The following is a 12,860-nucleotide window of genomic DNA, read 5'->3' as shown; positions in this document are numbered from 1 at the left end:
CTGTGTTTCCACTAAAACGTAGCCGTTTACATTATATAAGGACACATACATACTCCGTTATCAGTTACATTAATTTTTTGGAAAATACTGACAGCATTATCGCCGAAAGCTGAAGGAATACGGCTAAACCAAGGACAGTGAATATAATAAGTGGAACCTGAGGGATGCGCTAGTGGGTCAGTGAGATTGCCCCGGGCTGGCCAGTTTGTAGTGCGTGCCACCCTCACTTCAACCCAACACATTTACGGTGCTCAGGACACCATATAACCAAAAAGGGTGACTGTGATTGATAAGTTTAAAGCCTGAACAGCTATAAGGACTTTAGTTTTGTGCTTTCGTCTGAGAGGAAATGCGAGTGAGATGTAGTGCTCTGTCAGTTAATGACGGGTGAAAATATATAACTATTTGTGCTTACAGTTATACCTAAGTTTTCTGCCTCCATTGTTTTTGCTCAAGAACTCACTCACAATGCGAGGATATTGGATCGTGGTTTTGGTGTTGCTGATGGGCACAGTGGCTAATTGTCAACAAAAAATTGATATACGAGGTAAGGTGAAACACTCTGAGTACAAACTGCTGCGCTTGTGGGAGTTGTGTGAGTGGCTAGTCGTGGAGCAATAATATACAGTACATAGAACTGTAAAAGTCTCTCTCCTCATGTATGTGCTAAGATTAACAGGTAATGGTTTGAATAAATAATGCGTCTAAAAGATGTTCTCGAATATGTCTCCCTCTTCAAAAAGATCAAGTTTATGATGAACGTCAGCATCAGGCATTTTAAGTTACCCTTTTACATATATATATTTCTTTTTACTTGTTATGCACAAATCCAGAACAGAGCTCATATTAAGCACAGGACATTCAGCTTTGGGAACAAACTCATTGTACTGCAGTATTTTAAGCATACCGGTAAGCTTTCTTGCGAACAACCCATCACCGAAAAGTTTCATAAGCCTTCACTTAAATTTTACCGTGATTCAGTGAACAGCCATTAGCAGATTAATTCCCCAGGGCAAGTTCTCTGGCCTCACTGTCTCTTCTATTAAAGAACTTTGGCTGTGCACTTCAGTAGGCTAGAAATAAAGCAAATGTCATTCCGAAGTCTTTTATCAGATGGTGTAAAATGAAACCACATACTATATATTACTTTTGACAAGACAGAAATACCATATCTCACAACATTAGTGCCCAAGACCTACACAGTTTAATATTGCCATAACAAATTCAAACGTCTCTGAAGTAACTATGTGGGAGTGGAGGTCTGGGTAAGGACTTGACGAAGGGGGTGAAGTAAAGGATGATGAGGTAATGGAAGTGGTCCTATTGGTCCAGCTGAGGCTACTAGGATAGAGCAGAGTGTGCCTGGTGCGAAAGAAAGGAATACAACACTTTCGTCCTATAAAGATGTAAGTGAAGGCCTATTTCTTGCCATGGTCCGAAATTTGCGGTTCGGCTTATAAACTATGTAACGGGTAAATAACCGGGTAAATTAAAAACATAGAATACCTATAGAATAGCTAGCTGGCTACCAAAAACAGAAATAAAATGCACTCATCTTTTCATGTTCGTTTCCATCCTTCTCATAAAGCACGCTGAGAAAGTGGTGATAAAGTAGCTCATTACCTTATACTGATTTCCAGTATAACTTCGGCATCCTACACACTTGTGGCTCTGGTTATTGACAGACTGGCTTGGGGACGAGCCCTTGACCCTACAGCGAGCGGTGGAGGACCTGGTGGATTACTTCTCTCAGCGGGACCCTCACGGCATACCAGGTCAGTGAGAATTTCTGGGTCAGCACCAACACAAAGTACAAATGACCAATGATTCACTGTGCCCTCACTGTAATGAAGCCCCTTACAGCAACGCACTTACTCATCTCATGCACCACAAAATCATAGCACAGATAATCATACACGATTAGTGTCAGCAAAAGATCTATGGGAACACCCGGTTGAAGTGGTCGAGTTGTGTTGTCCACCAGTTTCAAGTCCAGAATCAAACTACAAGACTCAGTTAACCTTTTCACAACTTGGTGTCTTTCCCGAAACTAAATAAAATCGCGTGAAAGAGGCAGGATACAATAATAATATATCATGGGATTCAAAGGATTAAGTAACACATGAGTTCCTGCAGTATCTTGTGATGCTTCTATGTACTTTTACTCTAACATGGCCTACAACTGCAGTATCACTGTCCTAAATATTGAATAGAAACCTGAGATTTCACTATAATATGGTACTAATGACAAACGAGTGATATGAAGAGGATGTAGAGCCATAGTACTGTCTTGTTTTGCAACTGAACTACTTGGGGTAAGCTCCTACAAAACAAAAATTTGAGCCAGGTTAAGGTGAAAAGGCTTTAGTTTGTAGGAACACAAAGTATGAGACACTTCCACTTTCGAACCATAGCTCTTCAAGCTGACATAAACTGCTGCATACATTAGCGACGTTTATTTAGATTCAGCAACTCTCATACAAAAATGTGGTAATCAAGCCTATCGTCTGTCTCAGTGCTACAGGTGCCTGACACCATACAGATACCTGGGAGGCTGGGACTATCACAGATAACTCTATTCGATGCCCTTATCTCTGGCCACTCGGAGCTCAGACTGGAGTACGTCAACGTCAACATCACCTCACTCTCGGTACGTCACACCCTCTGTACAGTTAATGAAAGCTTAAACCCTCAGAGATCATCATTACGCCACTTAAGACTTTCATTTTTTTCATTAGCTTTAAGTAGTGGGCACAAAATGGTAAAATGGTTGATTCCACGAGGTGTACCATTGGTATTTAGATTTCACTTTTTTCCTTTTCCCTGTGCCCTCTATTATTGTTGTTCTTTCCTTTTTCCCTTTGTGCCCAGATTAGTATTATTTGTTCATCTTACATTTACCTTACCTTGAACCGATTAATTATCCTCTTCGTGTGTCCTTGATCCAATGGTGTAAATATGTCGAGTCCAAAGTTAGTCATGTGAGGTTTCGTAACACAAGTAGAGACAAGGGTATGTTTTGGTTGCCCTTATGGTTCACAATCTCAAACGTGTTGATGCCTAGACTCCAATAGTTCGTCGACTTTAACGTGGTGGGGAGAGCCGCCACTGTTTTCACTCAGCTGTACGTGTCGTCCCACAGGCCACAGCGAGATTAAGTCTGCCTAATGTCAACGTTTATGGAGCGTATGAGTGGCCTGGGTATTGGGGGTCGTCGCAGGGAGATGCCAACATCACGATCCTCGGCATACAGGTCACCACAGACTTGTTTCTGGGGGTCAGCACAGAAGGTATCCTCAAAGTCAATAATCTCCAGGTGAGGGGTATTTAGTGTGTGTGTGTGTGTGTGTGTGTGTGTGTGTGTGTGTGTGTGTGTGTGTGTGTGTGTGTGTGTGTGTGTGTGTGTGTGTGTGTGTGCGTGTGTGTGTGTTCTTTTTTTTTTCATTTTTCCTGGCTTCAGTCTGAGTTTGAGATCACCATCCCTTTACACCACAGAGTCAGTGAATATAACCATAACCGAGTTGGATTTCAACCCTCTATGTTCCTTCTGCTAATTAAGATCATATGTTGCCAGCCAGGCTAAGAAAAGTGTAAAACAACAAATTTCCAGGCGAACGGGCAGGGCACATCAAATCACATATTCACGGCATTCTCAATAAGCTTACGAAAATGAGTAATGAAAAAGGATATATAGAGACACATTGCAATAAATATTCTTCTTCTTAATTACGACCCAGATGGACAGCAGTTACGACAGTTCTCGTTGCAGTCCTCTGGATGATTAACTTTGAAAAAAAAAAAAAAAATATATATATATATATATATATATATATATATATATATATATATATATATATATATATATATATATATATATATATATATATATATATATATATATATATATATATATATATATATCTATCTATCTATATCTATCTATCTATCTATCTATCTATCTATCTATCTATCTATCTATATATATATATATATATATATATATATATATATATATATATATATATATAAACCATCCTTATTACAATTACTTATCTATTCTTCAGATTGACTTTGCGTATGACGATTTATTGCTGGACTTCACTGGCCTGTCATACACACACTCCCTTGTGGTGTCGGCCGCCAGCACCTTCTTCAGCACCATTATTCAACCCATCGTTGTTGGCACGGTAAGTTGTCTGTAGTATACAGCATAGAATAACTAATACTATCTCAAAAATTAGATTTGTCTGCGCTACGAAGAAAAGGAAGACGGAATACCAGGTGCCATACACATAATGAACTACATGAATGCTGGAAGGAAACATGTGAGCAATTGATAGATTCAATAAATCGACATGAAACAAAATATTTGTCATAAATGAATGGTCATGGTAAGAAGTATTGTGTAAAGAGAACTATAACATTTGTTGACGATAGTATATACGAACCTGAAGGAAATGGAAATACAAGGACGTGCGAAAGAAAAAAGTAATTTCAAGGTTAAAGGAGATGTATGATCATTTATCTCGTATCGTATACCTGATTATAAGAAACGTGTGTTCAGCGCTGCGAAAAGGGTTGCCTGTGGGAGGATGGAACATTAGCCTCCATTTGATGATATTGTTTTACATATCACCCATTAAAATATATATATATATATATATATATATATATATATATATATATATATATATATATATATATATATATATATATATATATATATATGTATGTATAATTTTTACTTGACAATGAGCAAACGGACTCAGAAATGGATAGTCTTAAATAGTGTGTTTATATTACTTTATTATCCTGATAACTTCTTTCACTACACAGTACCTATGTTTCAGCTTCCCTCGCATGAGCACTTAGCACAAACTGATAACCCCTACCTGTCCGAATTCCGTACATTAATCCTTGCACACAGACGCATTCCACTCCCTTCCCCAAGGTGGCCCCTCCTCCCACGGTAAGGTGACACTCCACTCCCCTTCAGCCCATGCATTAGAATTCCCCTGCTCCTGCCGCCAGGGGGAATGTTAATGTGCTTATATGTAGGCGAGGGAGGAGAAACTGGGAAATCTTGGCCCACGCCTCTCTCCCCTCCCTCACGTCACCACCGGGCCACGTCCACTGCTGAAATGTTGAAGCAAGTTACAGGGTTTATGGAAATGCTGGTTTACTGAAGGATTAATAGTTCAAACAAATATTTATACATATTTCTGTCAACATGCATTTGAACATGTCATATAAATACCTGTAAGTGTAATTGAAAATACTTACTCCCCGCGCAGGCTCAGACCAAGATCATGTCGAGATTAAACGAGCGGCTGGAGCAGCGGCTGGGCAACACTCCCTTCCCGGATTCCATCTCGCCGGCAGATTACGCCATAGTCAAGGTAACATACATAGCACACCTACGTCATTACATCGTAAGGAAGATAAGTTTCATAAATTGTCTCCTTCTGTCTGTATTTCCTGTTTCCTATGATCTCCAGTCTTTCAATCGCAGTGTGTCCAGGCATCTCGAAATGAACGGATCTTGAATTTGGCTCTCTTTCGTAGTTTTTTTTTTTTTTTTTTTTTTTTGAAGGAACGGTTTGCGGGCTCCTGCCCTTTGATTCCTTCTTCCATGCATTAAAAAAAAAATACGAATATGAAAGCTGATTTTGTATGCAAATGACACACAACAGCATCCATGAGCTTTAAATACCGGTATTCACAGCCCCTACTTCCCTGCGATCACTTGTGGAACAGTTGTAAGCACTGTATGGGACTACCTGCAGCACGCCATGTTACAGAACGCATCCAGTAGATACGCGTTCATCATAGCAAATAAATGTCAGACACCATCGCAATGTCTACTTTCAGTCCTGTTTACACTGCAGTCCTCCAGAAAGAGAGAGATATATATACTAGCACAGTGTCTCTTTGATGTTACTTAACCAAATTATGTCGATATTTAAAGGACACAACTAATAAAAATAAAAAAAAAATAAGGAAAATTGTTGAGGAGGAAGTGTTATGAAGTCTGCGATGCCAGTGAGATAACATCCTAAGCCTGGCAGTTACATGCGTAAATTTTATCTGTATTGTTGAAAGTGCGTTTGTCTGTCTATGTTTTTGTCCGCCACTGAAATTAGGGCTGAACTATTTAGGGAAGTCTAAGGAAGACTAACAGGTGTAACTATTTATCCTGAATTTGTTTTCGTGCTTTGAAGATACTAAAAAGGTCCCCCCTACTGGCCAGGTTTAAAACTAATCAAGTCACTAATCAAGTCAACATGATGGAGCTTAGCAGCCTATTACCGTAGAGTTTTTAATTTCATTCCACAACCATATCTCTATTATTACAAACGGGTGGGTGGAGATGAGTGTGTGGAGAAGGTGTTAAGGATGGGTGAGGCAAGTGGACTATTTGGTGTGTGAGAGGGTGTGGTTGGACACGGTGGGGTACTATGGATGTGTGAGTGGGTAGGCAGGATGGATTGGTGAGGGTTGGTGCGCGGGCCGGTGGATGTGCGGGGTAGGTGTGTGTGGACACGGTTTATGAGGGAGTGGGCGAGCAGGAAAGGTGAGTAAGCGAGTGGGCAGGATGGGTTGGTGGGGTAATGGGAAAATAGATCCATAGGGTGAATACATCCATAGTAGAAGCAGATCCCTAGGGAAATGGGCACAAAGGGAAATACAGGTCAAATTGGTAAAACAAGACCCCAGGTATCGTCTCCAACAGGTGCGTGGCCCCCCAGGATCCCAGGCACTGATGGTATATACCTTCATAATTTTTACCACTGTCGCGCCGAGGTCCCTGCTAGTAACAGATAAGTAATTAATTGTTCTCTTGATCCGCCCATCAGATCCGTAACGAAATCAGGAAAAGGAATCTGGACCCATTCATGCCTCCAACCGTGGACGCCAACCTAGCCTGGGGAGTAACAGTTCAGGTGAGTTTGTTTGCTTGGATGTTTGTTCGTTTGTGTATGTGTGTGTTCAGGTGAGCGGCTCTGTGTGTGTGTGTGTGTGTGTGTGTGTGTGTGTGTGTGTGTGTGTGTGTGTGTGTGTGTGTGTGTGTGTGTGTGTGTGTGTGTGTGTGTGTTGTTCTATTTCGTTTGTGTACTGTACAGGCAGACTACGAAAAAGAATGCACATAGACTGAGAGAACCTTGTAAATATGTACAAACATTAGTAAAGATTATAAGAAACGTGCATGAAATGGCTACTACCCTATTTATATTGTTAGTTAAGAAGTGTCCACTACTATTTAGCACGTTCAGGTTTTCATAGTTTTGGAAAGCAGTATATGATTTTCCTATCACAAGGTGTTAAGTTAAAAAATAATCGAGTATTCTTTTTTCTTACTTCCTTTGAGTTTCATCTGTCACTATGTTAATAAAAATTGTCTAATTATATTATTGATGATAATGAAGTGTTGCTCTGCTTCTGTAGAGATGTCAGGTAAATTTATACCGCACTCTATTTCTGCAACTTACCTTTCCAGCTGAAGGATGTTGAAGTGGTGGGAATCAGCACCTTCTACAGGACGCATGAGGTTTCAGCACAGTTTATTGACAATGCTGTCTACATCACCATACAGGTAGGACTGAAAAGGAACAACAGTAGGGTAGGGATGAGAACAATGGTAAGGCACGAACAAAGGTGGGACAAGGGAGACAGGCACAAACTAGGGAATGTTTCAGCTGGAGCACACTTTAATTAAACACACTGAAATAGAGTTTTTTTTTTTTTAAGTAGAAGAGTGAGATATATTTATGTTCAGGCATTATACTACCGTAGTCATTTGTTACCAAAGCCTTTCAATTCTTGTTTCGCTTTCATCTTCACCCTCCAGCCATTACAGGCCACCGTAAGGCTCAAGATTAATAATGGAAGATATTCCTTTTCCTTCCATGCCTTTCTTGTGTCTCTGTGCTTCTGTGTGCCTTTAGTCTCTCTCTCTCTCTCTCTCTCTCTCTCTCTCATATTTTTTTAAGACTATGCAAAATCTGTCACAACTTGATTCTCTCAGCATTCATTCAAAGATATCATCAAACCCTACCTACTGTCTCGACATCTTAGTTCCATTATCATCTTATTTCTTTGTCTTCCCTAAGATCAGAATCCGGTTAATGTTTCCTGATGTTTTTTACACTGGGCCTATTTGTTCAGAATGTTCCACGACTCAGTGCCAGCATTTCGCGACGATATCATGATAAGTAAAACAAAATGTACTGTTTTTCTGACCATAACAGTAATGAAATTATTGGCTATCTGAAGGTATATCCTCGATTTATTTCTTACTGAAGCGTTATCTAATTCTGCAGTATAGGATTTTACTTATGGCATATTGACGACAATCTTTACCCGAACATCCAGTGCAATTCTGTGAACGCTCAATGTTATGAAAAATGAAACTAAAGTAGTCTGGACAAGCAGGTAATACCCCAAGTGGATGAGAGATGAAGAATGAATTAACTACACCACAACCTTCCTTCGCTGTCATGGATTCTCACTAAAACCGCTGACTAATTCTTACCCGTCACTGATTTATGGCGGGCCAACTAAGCCGTCGTGCCTCAATGCCCCGTGTAACTTCCACGAATGTTCATTCCTAAAATAGTAGTTTAATGCTGAGACGCGCATATCAATAGTAGGTGGGAGGGGGAAGTGTGTTTTCCACCACCACTATAACGTCATAGCCACTGGATTCTGACACAAGTTCATGATCGTTTACTTAGAATGAGTGACCAAAAAAATCAAACACAGAGTTATTGGAATTAGTTTCTGTGGCAGCTGGTATATACATATATAATTACAATTGCTTCTATCTGTATTTCCATGTATTATTTGATTAACATCTTCCAATTTCACCCAAGATCGGTACTCAAAAGCTGAGTGGCGGTGCGGACTGGTCGCTGTCGGCTGCCCTGCTGCCGGCCGTGGGTGGCCACATGGACCTGGAGATAGACGGTCTGGCGGTGACGGTGGAGGCCAAGCAGCCGGCAAACATCAGAAGCCCACCTACCCTCAGGAAGATAGATGTTCAGCTTGGTCAGCAGCTTTTATTTATTGATTACCCTTTTGTTATTACTATTTAACTGCAGGATCTGTCAAGTTTTAAATTAGACAAACGCAGAGAAGGTACTGGCAGCCTAATTAATGACATGCAAGAACAAAGCTGGTGGAAAAATAGCAGACTTCTGCCTTTCAGGCATACTTAAGGTAACTAGTTACATACGTGACAAACAGTAATATGCGCTGTAGTATGAGAAGACAAGTGTTGGATGCAAGGGTGTGGAGAGGGTGGGGGAATGGAGTCTCGGACCAAGTGTTGGATGCAAGGGTGTGGAGAGGGTGGGGGAATGGAGTCTCGGACCAAGTGTTGGATGCAAGGGTGTGGAGAGGGTGGGGGAATGGAGTCTCGGACCATCACTTAGTGATGGCCAAGGTAGAGCTGCAAAGAAAGTGGTTGAGGAGGCGAAGGGGAAGACAGGAGGAAGCAGCTCCTGTGAGAAGAGTGGAGAAATTGCAAGATAGTGAGAAAAGGACAGAGTATAAGAGCATAGTGGAAGAAAGATTGGGAAGGTATGAGCTAGAGCAGATGGAAGGGGTGGAAGACGTATGTAAGATATTCACGGAAGAGATAAGCGCAGCGTGTGAGGCGGTTTGTGGAGTGAGGAGGAGATGCAAGGGTGTGCAAGGGACAGCATGGTGGAATGATGAGGTGAAACGAGCTGTGGAACAAAAGAAGAAGGCATATGGTGAATGGTTGGCGAGTAGAGGTAGGGGAGAAGATGAGAGAGAGAAGAGAGAGGTATATGTGAGCAGGAGAAGGGAGGTTAAGAGACTGGTGAAGGAGAGTAAGAAGAAAGTGGATGAAGAGTTTGGGAGGAATCTGAGTGTGAAATGGAGGGAGAGTAAGAAATTGTTTTGGAAGGAGGTAAAGAAAGTAAGGCAGTGTGAAAGGGGAAATAGTAGGGGAGTGAAAGATAGGAATAATAGATTGTTGGTGGAGAAGAGAGAGAAATTGAGGAGATGGAAGGAGCACTTTGAGGATTTGTTGAATGTAGAGAGTGAGAGCAGTGTGAGTATAAGTGGTTGGGGAATGGCTGGGAGAAGAAGAGATGAGAGGAGGGAGGAAGAGATCAGTAGGTCGGAAGTAGTGGAAGCGATGAAGAAGATTAAGCTGGGAAAGGCCCCAGGAATTGATGGAGTGTGTGGTGAAATGCTTAGGTATGGGGGTGAGATTGTTGTGGAGTGGATATGGAAGTTGTGTAGATTGGCTTGGGAAGAGGGAAGGGTTCCAGAGGACTGGAAATCAGGTATAATTGTTCCTCTGTACAAAGGAAAAGGGGAGAGAGAAGTATGTGGTAACCATAGGAGTATTTGCCTTCTTAGTGTGACTGGTAAAATATATGGTAGAATACTCATTGATAGGGTTAGGCATATGACAGAGGAGCTAGTTGGAGAAGAACAAGGGGGATTTAGGAAGGGAAAAGGGTGTGTAGATCAGATATTTGTTCTAAGATGTTTAGAGGAGAAGTATCTAGAGAAGGGAAGGAAAGTGTATGCTGCCTTCATGGACTTGGAGAAAGCTTATGACAGAATAGATAGGCAAGGTATGTGGAAGGTATTAAGAATATATGGAGTGGAGGGGAAATTGTTGAGTGCTGTGAAGAGTATGTACGAGGGAGCTAGGGCTACGGTGCGAGTGGATGGTGAACTGAGTGAGTTCTTTGATCTCAATGTGGGACTGAAACAGGGGTGTGTAATGTCTCCATGGCTGTTTAATATATATATGGATGGGGTTGTAAAGGAGGTGCAAGGTAGGGCAGTGGATGTGGGGGTGGCCCTAATGAATGAGGGTGAGATTTGGAAGCTTCCGGTGTTGCTGTTTGCTGATGATACAGTATTGTTGAGTGAAGATGAATGGGAGTTGCAAGGTTTGGTGAATGAATTTGGGACAGTGTGTAGGAGGAGGAATCTGACAGTTAATGTAAACAAAAGTAAAGTTATGGTGTTTGAGAGGAATGAAGTCACAGAGTGTGCAGTGAGGTTGGATGGTGAGGATATGGAGAATGTGAGTGCATTCAAGTACTTGGGTAGTGTGATGAGTAAGGCTGGAACTTTGGGGGATGAAGTACGTGAAAGGGTACAGCAGGGAAGAAAGGTTGTTGGTACACTGAAAGCAGTGATGAGAAATAGGGAGGTGAGTATGGAAATTAAGAAGTCACTGCATGATGGTATTGTGATCCCTACCCTGACGTATGGAAGCGAGGCGTGGACCTTGCAAGAGGGGAACAAGTCAAGAGTGAGAGCAGTGGAAATGAGTTACTTGAGAGGAGCATGTGGAGTGACGTGGAGGGACAGGTTGACGAATGAAGAAGTGAAGGAACGTTGTGGGGTAGATGTGGATGTGGTTGAAAAGATTAGGAGAAATACACTGAGGTGGTTTGGACATGTGGAGAGAATGGAGAATGAAAGACTGACTAAGAGGGTTTATGTAGGTGAGGTGGAGGGAGGGAGAGGGAGGGGTAGACCGAGGATGAGGTGGAGGGATAGAGTTGAGAGGTATATGAGGGAGGGGGGGGTGAGTTGGGGGGAGGGGAGTCAAATGGTGGGTGATAGAGTGACTTGGAGGCGTTTTGTCTGCGGCCACCCTTTGCGGGATTAGGGCGTCGGGCTATAGATAGATAGATAGATAGATAGTATGAACTTACAGTAATGGCATCTGGTCGATTGCTTGTCACTGGAAAATATCATACTTTACAAGATGAACCATCATGGATCTTGACTGTATAGAATAAATCAGTACAGCATAATCAGCAATGTTCTCCCGACCTGCAGCTGGCCTAAACATTATCAGTGTTTTCCTCGGAAGCCGCAGGTGAAGCAAACTGAAGTAAACAATTGTCCGTTCGTTGCCATAATGGCTCAGCAGTCTGTAACTAAAAAAATGTTTATCGTCCCATAGATCTCCGTTTTTGCATAAAAAGAAATGTCTTTATAACATGGAATATAACAAGCAATGTATAAAAGTATTCTGTTGTTCGTTGGTGCTCAGGCAACATCGCAGTGAGGTCAGCTGGTGATGGCACGCTAGACTACGCGGTGGAAATGGCCGTCAACATCCTGCCCAACGCACTCAGGAACGTCATCATGGATAGACTGGAGCCAAGAATACACCAGGTACGTCATCCACACCACATCACAACACACCACGCCACACCGCAACCTCATGTTCCTCTAATACTTCTCAGTTGTCTCTCTCTCTCTCTCTCTCTCTCTCTCTCTCTCTCTCTCTCTCTCTCTCAGCAGTACAAATGGGGACCAGAATGTAACACTGACGATTATGGATCATACTCATATTCTAGGGGACGACTGAAACAGAAAAAATTATCTTCCCCCGCGTAGTCGACAGGTATTAATTAGGCCTTATTCTTCCCTCAGGTGATCCAGGACAAGCTGAATAGACAGGATATCTACAGGACTGTGATGGACAAGGTGGCAGAGAGGGGGGACACTGTTCTTTTGCAGTAGTAGAAAACGGGGAGGTGGATAATTTTGTAGTCTAAATTGAAAAGACTTATTTTTCATTACGGCTCAGTATTTTGCTTATTATTACTCTACTCTGTAAGTTTTAATTCGTGTATCGTTTTTCTGCCTGAGTATGCTATATGGATGTTTTGCTGTGCGGTCGTCATGGCTCTTCTCTTGCCTTGTGCCTTTCTAGTTTTTTATTTTCTAAGTTTTCTTGTTTTTCTGGCTGTCATTGAGTTGGTGAATTTATTTTGGAATGGTATGAATGTAAAAACTCAAGAGTGGGAACGGAGAGGTAACTATTTATGAATATATGTGGGTTT

At 41.7% G+C, this 12,860-nt stretch overlaps 1 protein-coding gene across 1 annotated transcript; it reads left to right on the top strand.

Annotated features, from left to right (window-relative positions):
* The first annotated feature begins 468 nt into the window (after positions 1–468).
* LOC145390403 (uncharacterized) lies at positions 469–12,537 on the top strand. The gene is made up of 11 exons (XM_080265337.1): positions 469–595; positions 1,686–1,775; positions 2,517–2,650; positions 3,143–3,316; positions 4,065–4,187; positions 5,295–5,399; positions 6,858–6,944; positions 7,499–7,594; positions 8,874–9,048; positions 12,062–12,186; positions 12,448–12,537. Exons 1-11 carry the CDS (start codon positions 469–471, stop codon positions 12,535–12,537), a joined length of 1,326 nt encoding a protein of 441 aa, XP_080121463.1.
* The last annotated feature ends 323 nt before the right edge of the window (positions 12,538–12,860 follow it).

The sequence above is a fragment of the Coenobita brevimanus genome, chromosome 14 (assembly GCF_032717465.1).
Source record: "Coenobita brevimanus isolate Jiangsu-jjx chromosome 14, ASM3271746v2, whole genome shotgun sequence".
NCBI lineage: Eukaryota > Metazoa > Arthropoda > Malacostraca > Decapoda > Coenobitidae > Coenobita > Coenobita brevimanus.
This window is presented reverse-complemented; position numbering and strand designations above follow the sequence as displayed.